General features: G+C 46.5%; 1 protein-coding gene across 3 annotated transcripts; it reads right to left on the bottom strand.

Moving 5' to 3' along the window:
- Positions 1-1,428: 1,428 nt before the first annotated feature.
- On the bottom strand, positions 1,429-4,749 carry LOC119340204 (E3 ubiquitin-protein ligase RGLG2-like). Of its 3 annotated transcripts, none has more exons than XM_037612104.1 (12): positions 4,466-4,749; positions 4,163-4,349; positions 3,519-3,603; positions 3,268-3,408; positions 3,075-3,188; positions 2,894-2,991; positions 2,707-2,786; positions 2,489-2,594; positions 2,274-2,401; positions 2,002-2,173; positions 1,852-1,908; positions 1,429-1,747 (listed from the first exon to the last, which is right to left on the bottom strand). In XM_037612104.1, the coding sequence occupies exons 2-12, from the start codon at positions 4,298-4,300 to the stop codon at positions 1,667-1,669; spliced, it is 1,200 nt and encodes a 399-aa protein (XP_037468001.1). In that variant the 5' UTR covers positions 4,301-4,349; positions 4,466-4,749; the 3' UTR covers positions 1,429-1,666. The 3 variants fall into 3 exon arrangements, with proteins under 3 accessions (XP_037468001.1, XP_037468002.1, XP_037468004.1); XM_037612105.1 differs by having other exon boundaries at positions 4,163-4,383; XM_037612107.1 differs by having other exon boundaries at positions 4,461-4,749.
- Between the last annotated feature and the right edge of the window lie 3,247 nt (positions 4,750-7,996).

Raw genomic sequence — 7,996 nt, forward strand, 5'->3', positions numbered from 1 at the left:
GGGGTGTACTTGGGTACAAACGGCTCCATCGGTGCTGGAAGGCGATGCCTCTGTGGCGGCCGAAGAGGTACATCAGCGATGATGGAGGTGGAGGGTGCTGATGCAAAGTAAGAGGGGAAGGGGCGGGGTGGGAGGAAATGGGACCGGGAAGGGGATTTAGTGGGCCTCGGGTGTCGGAGAAAATGTGTACGGACCGCCGAGCAAATCGATACATGTTTGCGTGGATGATACAACACGTCTGGATCGCGCGATTGCGGGTAGTTTGACGGTCCGCGTTGGAGATGCCCTTAGCCCTAACAAAAAAGGGGAAGCTTCTTGTACTGTTCTAAGCCTCTTCGGCATGATTTTGAAAATCTTTCTCAAGAAGCCACAAAATTTGAAACTTAAAACAAGTGCTTGGGCCTACGAAATTGGCCATCAGTAGAGATGAGAATGGACACATGATCACTCAAAACAGTAGGCAGATTAAGCACTTTGGTATCGGGGTAAACAGCACACCAGTCCGGATTTCCCAGCCTCTCTCTCACCCAGCGGCGGCTTGTGAATGGCGATAGGAAATCCGTGGCACCAACCAGCACCGGTGGGATCTGGCAGTGCGCGCGAAACGAGACAAGCACTGAGCTGTCGAGCTCCCCACCCTCAGCGCCTAGCGCATTTGTCTTGCTCCACCGCCACCGGGCCAGCGAGCGACAGTGCCACCGGCCGCCACTCTGGAGCGTCAGGGGTGACTGGCAGGCGAGCTAGCCTCTAGCGATTAGACAGGCGAGCCAAGCTTTCCCTGACTGCTACAGCGCGCTGCGCTCCCGCTCTGGTCCTCCCGACTTGGCCTTCTCTAGCGATGGGGTAGCATGGACGGACGTATATGCACCGATGGCACAGTGCACCCAAATCCTTCCTCGTGTCCGTGGTGCAGCCTCTGCCTCTCCTTCCGCCGTCCTTCCTTCCTAGGAGTGCTATATATGGCGTGTGTCGCCGTGCCTTCCTCATCCTCACACCTCACTCTCAGTTTTCTTTGAACTGTGGAGCTGTTTCGTCGGCATTGTATTGCCGGGGTGCAGCTTAGCCGTGTATGGATGAATCGATGGTGCAGTCCGGCCAGCTTGAATGCTTGATGCAAAAGGTTAGTGCATGTATGGCTGGCTGGCTGGTGCCGCTTGCCTGGCTCCCTGAATGCCATCCGAGAAGCGCGCCACTGTGGGAGGCGTCCCTCCTGGTTGGCATTGAGGGAGTCAAGCAGGCCTCGGCTCCTCCTTCCTTCCTTCCTTCCTTCCTTCCTTCCTTTACTATGCCTTTCTTCAGGTCTTGCTACCACTTTGCTAACTGTCTGCGACGGCTTATCCTATCCGTGTGTTTTTCATAAACCAATACAAGTTGTTCTACCATGCATTGTGGGATGCCCATTTGTATTCATTCATTTACTAAGAAGTATACCAAAATGCAAGGCGTTTTCGGGTTTTGCGTAGGGCATAAAAGGTCACATAGGTTGACAGCCAAATGCATTCGGTACCAGCCACTAGTAACACTAGCATTAGGTTTGAACGATGGAACTACATCGATACTAGGGGCAATGTGTATATTTACACTTTCCTTGGTAGCAACATCGACGTTCTTTTCTCGATATCCTAAGTGTGCACAAACTATATAGCTTGCTTCTCGCTCAAGAGCTTCAGTAGAGCCTAATCCTTGTGGAGATCGCTCTCTGGCAAAGGGGGCAAACCTTCAGATCTTTCCCGCAGTCGGCGCATGTCTGCATTATTCCGATACATCAGCGCTTTATCAGTTCAAAAACTTGGTGATTTAACATCAGACCCCAAAAAACATTTAAGATGCATTTTCAGGACGTTTGAATACCTGGTGCCCACATCCAAAAGCCAGGTTCTTTGCTTCAGACCAGCAGATTGGACAAGTCTGCAGAACGAGTTCAGCATTGGATACAAGTGTCAAGCGTAGCCACATCACTCAGCATACAAAAATTGCTGCTTACAAGACACTGAAACGTACCTGCTGATCACCCACATCACTGTCCTGTCGAGGTGCTGATGCATTCTTCTGTGGCGACCCATAGCTGGTGCCAGGCGATTGAGTCTGCTTGACAGTTGAGCATCCAGAGGGTTGTCGATAGACACTCACAGGTGGAGGTAACACTGATCGGTGCGGAAATCCTCTTTGTTTGCTGCCCAAGAGAAATACAAAGGAGTTGGGACTACTGCTGCAGAAAGGCCAGGGCTGTAGTTTTTCAGCAATTATGTGAGTTTGGTTAAATAGTAAAATACCCAAGAAGCTGGAGGTTCATTGTTGCCTTGAACTGAGCTGGGATCTCCATAAGTGCTGAAAGAGCAAATTCTGCCTCCTTTTTGCTAGTAGGAATAGGCCTTGACATGATCTCTGTGAAGTTAACAAACTGCATTGAACCAACATCAGTATTTCTCATGCTAAGTCCAGTCCAAATATAGACGGTCAATCAACAAAGATTAACAAAAGGATTTACCTGGAAATTATCAAATGCACGAGAAGGTATGTTGTCATCAAATTGCCTCATCATATCCCAGGGCCCATCACCGACTCCAACAAGCACAATTGACAAAGGGTAGTCACTGGAAAAAGAAATCGCAATTGTGTTGAAATATAAGAGTTCAGTAAGACAGTTTCTAAGTAAATACAATTTAAAAATGATCTTAATTGTGGAAACATCAGGTATATTATTACCTTGCTTTCACAATGGCATCTATAGTTTCCCTTTCCTGTGGGCTCAACTGGCCATTACCAGTGTCAACACTGCGTGTAACCTGTGCGAATTTGCAAGGAAAGCATAACAAGAATAATGAATTATGAACTCATTAACTCAGGTAATAGTTTACAAAAGAATCAGCACAGTACTGGTACGAGAATAAACCTGTCCATCTGCTATTATGAGCAGAACATGGTACTGGCCACCACTACTATCAACAATCCCAATAGCAGTCTCAATCATAGGTGCAAATGAAGTGGGACCTGTTGGTAAAAGTAAATCATATAAGCGACATTATTATTAGCACGTTTAATTGAAGAAGGCTACAAAATTCTGATACACTAACCAGCCAAATGAAGCTGTGGAACAATTTCTCTGTATCGCCCAAGTGCTTGTTCAAAGCCATCACACGGTTGGTTCTCAGGATAGAAGCTAAATACCTTTTGGTCATGAGTAGTAGCTGTAGTTTGAAAACAGGATTGTCATATATTCATTTTTTTAACAAGAAAAAAGAGCCTCGAGGCATGCTATGTACTGACCATCACCGAATCCAAAGCATGGTATCAGATTGTCCTCATCAAATCGTGCGAGGGTTCTCCCGATAATGGATATAGCCTGCTCATATGGGTTTGGAGTGTTCCCTATTGCATGCAAGCTCCGGTTGTGGAAGGACACTTTACCTAATTAAAAGTAGCAATCATAACTCACCAGTCATTTTTTAGGAGAAAGCACAACAAGGAAAACAAGGAGTGAAATTATCGTGACGTGATGTTTTCATCATTGAACAAACCTGTCCATTCGTTGCTCTTGGTGAAATCAATCCCAACGATTAGATTTGAGGACTCCAGTCCAGCATGTGAAAGAGCATCAGTCACCTAGATTAAGCAGGGGACATAAGAACTAAACTGAATTATCGTGGTATGGGAAAGATGTGTTATGTCACATGTTCTGTAAATGGGAACATAAGAACTCGGTATGCGAGATGCATAACGTAAATTAGTCCTACACAAAGAGCATTCCACACACAAAATAAGTGGTTGGCAAGTAAGTGTGCGACTAACACGGCTAGACTCCAGTCAGTGGTTGGCAAGTAAGCATATCAAGAGCTCTACATTTACTTCAAGAATCAGTGCACGATTGCAAATTATCACACATTTGGGAAATTTTACCACCCCCAAAAAACAAAACAGAGAAGAACAGAACAACCTTCAGAGGATGTATATGAATCGATTAATTCTTGACATTAGCACAGCAACAAATGCAGTTCCCTCCAACACGGCTAGAACGGATCACAGCACACAATTCACGCACCACGGAACTATTTCCAGCCAATCGAAACGGCCGACGATTCCACGAGGCCCGCGTGTACCGCTGTACTAGGAGGAAGCAATGGAACCGCGGAGCAAGAAGAAATCACCGATCGATCCGGCTGACCTGCTCCAGGGTGTGGTAATCGTCGCCGAACTTGGCGAAGCGGTCTTTCCCTCCCGGCGCGGCGTTCTTGCTGTGGTCCTGGTTGCAATGGTGGTGGTGCCGCCCCGACGAGTTGTCCTTGGAGCCGAACGCACCCATGGCCGCCTCGCCTAACCAATCCCCCCTCTGTCTGACGTCCCCTTACTCTCTGTACAAACGAAGCAGCCAAGAATCGAAGGAGCCTGAGCAGAATCAGCAGTCTGCGGAGAAGAGCGAGCAAATCTTGGCAGAAAAAGAGGGTAGGGTTTAGCGGGGCGACCTCACCTGGAAACGGCGGAGAAAAACCCTCGCCAGGAGCAGACGAGAGAAGCGCGGAGGGGAGAAGCCACCAACCAACCGCCGGGATAGGAGGATAGATGGAACAGCCGAGAGAAGATATAGGGGGTTAAACAGGCCTCCGGCTGAGATCAAACAACCCACATTGCGCGAGGGAAATCCTTCATGGGGAAGCAAGCAAGCAACCAACCCGTGGGCGTGGCGTGGCGTGGCGTGGCGTTGCAGGCAAGCAGAGCCAGCCCCCAAATCGAGCGGCGGGGCGGAGAGACGAAACGGGCAACCGGAAGGAGATAAAGTTCGTTCGTTCCTTCCACTTCGGGTTCCGTGGGCTAGATCTGGGCCGCGGTAAGTTGCGGGGACGGGCCCTCGCGCCCCCGAGTTCGCTGGGACGGGCCCAGCTGCCAGGGACACATGTGCTCGAAAAGGTAGGATAGGAGTGTGATGATGCGTCACGGAACAGACGATGGTGCTCCGTCAGGAGAGATGAACAGAAATGCGGTAAAACTGGGGCGACAGGGAGGAACACGCGGGCGCATTTTTAGCTGGTTTCTCGTGTACATATGTCGATCTTATCGACGGTGTATCCAGATAAGGCACCCTATGGCTCTCTATGTGCAAAATGACAGTTTTCATCATTTCATATTTGTAACATATATTACAAGTGGAAGCTTCGTCCTACTAAACAAAGAAACCGTCATCTTCACCAAACCTTGTGAACATATCACGTGAAAATGGGCACAAAGCTGGCGGTTTGACATTAATTATTTTTCTAGATGTGCGTCGTCATGTGCCGGCGGCCATTTTGAGCACCATCACCAAAAGAACCCTTTTCGGCTAGGCATGACACATTCTTGAAGGGCAGAGGTTGAGCAAAGGACGGTTCTAGTAAATAAAAATAAGCAATAGATCATGGAGAGTAGGTGTTGGCACGTGAGTGTTGGATTCTTCTTTTTGTGAAACCCTTTTTTAACCCAAGTCTAAAAGTCCACCTCCATTAATAGTTCTGAATCCTAGAAGTACTCATTCGCTATCCAGACTATCACAAGTAATTTCAGACGAGCCATGAATCTAAAGGAACCAGAGACAATGATGTGGAAGAAACCTCCAGGTAAATCGTATAAGTTGAACGTGGATGCAGCTTATTTTGAGAATGGTACGGGTGCGGCAGCTGCTATTATCTGAAACCATCGTGGTGAAGCTGTGGCGGGGGCATCGTGGTTGTTGAATCATCTCCATGATGCGAAAACGGCGGAGGCGATCACGCTTTAGCGAGGGCTGAAACTGTTGGAAGACCATGGCTGTCAATCGGTGATTGTTGAATCAGATTCGATAGAAATTATTCAAGCTCACAATGGTGTAAATGAAATCTAGAGCCCTTACTCCGCTATATTAACATATTGCTTTCGGAAGGCTCTCCGTATAGGTGTTGTTTCTTCCATGCATTGTCCTAGGAAGGACAATAGATTGGCCAACAATCTAGCTAGATATAGTTTTGATTTATGTAGCGACCAGAGTTTAAATAGTCTGATCTCTGTGCATCAGTGTCATCCCTGGATCGGTAATGCTGACACGCACAGTACTTGAGGATTAATAACAGAGTAGCAATCACACACTTATTACATCGAATGTCTCAAAAGGGAACTTATTACAATAATATGGCTTAAGGCCATCTAAAATCGATAACAGCGGAAGGCTTGGAAGACAAAGTGAGTACATCAACTCCAACGGCATCACTGAGTGAAAGACAACGACCTATGACACCTTACTCATCGTTTGAAAAGTCTGCAACATGAATGTTGCAGCCCGAAACGGGTCAGCACATCGAATATGCTGGCAATGTAACACATAGAGTAATGAACAGAATAAATGCTATCACTACATGCATATTTGGCTGGTGGAAAGCTCTATGGTTAACAATTTTGCATAAAGCCATTTTTTCCCTACAACAAAGGAATAAATTTTATTTAACTATCATGGTGGTTGTAAAACATTGAGAAGGTTCCTCCAACTCAATCCCAATTAAGCATCATCATTAAACCCAATCAAATTATATTTAGAGTGATGAGATCAACATGATAATCCAAGAACTAGATACTCAAAACGTCCATAACCGGGGACACGGCTAACCATGATTAGTTTATACACTCTGTAGAGGTTTGTGCACCTTTCCCCACAAGACTCGAATATATCCATGGTCGAAGATTCGAGACACGGTCTTTCTGAAGCATTAACTCTCTACTTTGGATAGACAGTACCACCTAAAACCCATTACATCTGCTAGTCTAACTCTTCAAGAGCTTCACACAACTTACTCAACTATGCCAGAGCCCATATTGGCTTGTTGCTGCACACGGAAGTTTCTAGCATGAAGAATCTTATGATCCCTTTGAGCCTGGGTGGCGGACTGTAGGATGATCACACGGGTACTCCGGGATATCCTAGGAAAACACTGGATTCTTCAGGTGCCCTGACAACTACTGGGTACTCCAGGGTGCCTCAACCAATCCACCCAGATGTGTATTTAAGTAGCCACCTTAAGTAAACCATTAATTAATAACACTCACATCTGTCATGAATCACTCGAACCAAACAACGTCTACAAGCATAGCATAGCAGTATAATCATAACGTAAAAGTAACTCCCTAAGGTTTGATAATAAACAGGTAATAGGTTCTACCTCATCATCTACTTCCCAAAACCCACATATTAATCAGATCCTAACCATGAAATTGTTTGAGGATTGATCTAATGCAATAAAACTGGGTAGTAAAGAGGTACGATCAAAGTATTACTTGCCTTGCTGATGATCCGTGAAACCTAGAGACTCGTAGTAGCACGCTTCGCACTTCGGGTACTCTATTGCAAACAAACAAAGCATACAATAAGCACTCAACTAGAAGCACGGGTAAAACTCAAATAAGAGATCTAACCAGAAAGTTCAACTTAAGAACTCCAGTTTGCAAACAGAATCAAATCAAACGAAGCAACGAAACTCAAACTGCAAAAGAAACAAGATCCGTTTACTAATCTGGTCTAAAGTCAAATTTTACAGTGCTAAAAGCTTGTTCAAGTTGATTAAACAGAAAGAGGGCTTCGAGACAAAGATCTAAGCGCTTGAATCGTCTGATTCCGATAAACGAGCGAAAAGATAAACTAAAACGAAAATCAGGGCAGAAATCGCGACCGAAAATAATCGTGGAAAACCTTGGAAAAAGAAAAACTGACGAACAGGCTAACGAACGAACGTTCGCTGTCTGCGGCTAACGGATGAAAACCGTTCGTTAAAACGAACGTACGAACGGGCGTTCGCTAAATAACTAAACCGAGAAAAAATATAAACCCGATCTAAAATAAAATAACCGAGGGTTTCTAAAAAAACCTACGGTTTCTAACGAAAACCGGCGGCTACCTCGAGACTGGCGGCGGCGGCAGCGGGAACTCCGGCGGGGCGGCGAGCAACACTGGCGGGGCGGCAGGATCGGCGGCGGGGCGGCGGGATCGGCGGCGAGGCCGCGGGCG

This window comes from Triticum dicoccoides, chromosome 7B (assembly GCF_002162155.2).
Source record: "Triticum dicoccoides isolate Atlit2015 ecotype Zavitan chromosome 7B, WEW_v2.0, whole genome shotgun sequence".
Classification (NCBI taxonomy): domain Eukaryota; kingdom Viridiplantae; phylum Streptophyta; class Magnoliopsida; order Poales; family Poaceae; genus Triticum; species Triticum dicoccoides.

What these genes read in the sequence shown, in the direction of transcription:
- LOC119340204 (XM_037612104.1), bottom strand. Translation starts at nt 4,300, where the DNA reads ATGGGTGCGTTCGGCTCCAAGGACAACTCGTCGGGGCGGCACCACCAC. An exon ending in CAAGAGCAACGAATGGACAG is followed by an intron (nt 3,409 to 3,518) that starts GTTTGTTCAATG and finishes ACTTTTAATTAG; the next exon opens with GTAAAGTGTCCTTCCACAAC. An exon ending in ATGCTTTGGATTCGGTGATG is followed by an intron (nt 3,189 to 3,267) that starts GTCAGTACATAG and finishes TTCAAACTACAG; the next exon opens with CTACTACTCATGACCAAAAG.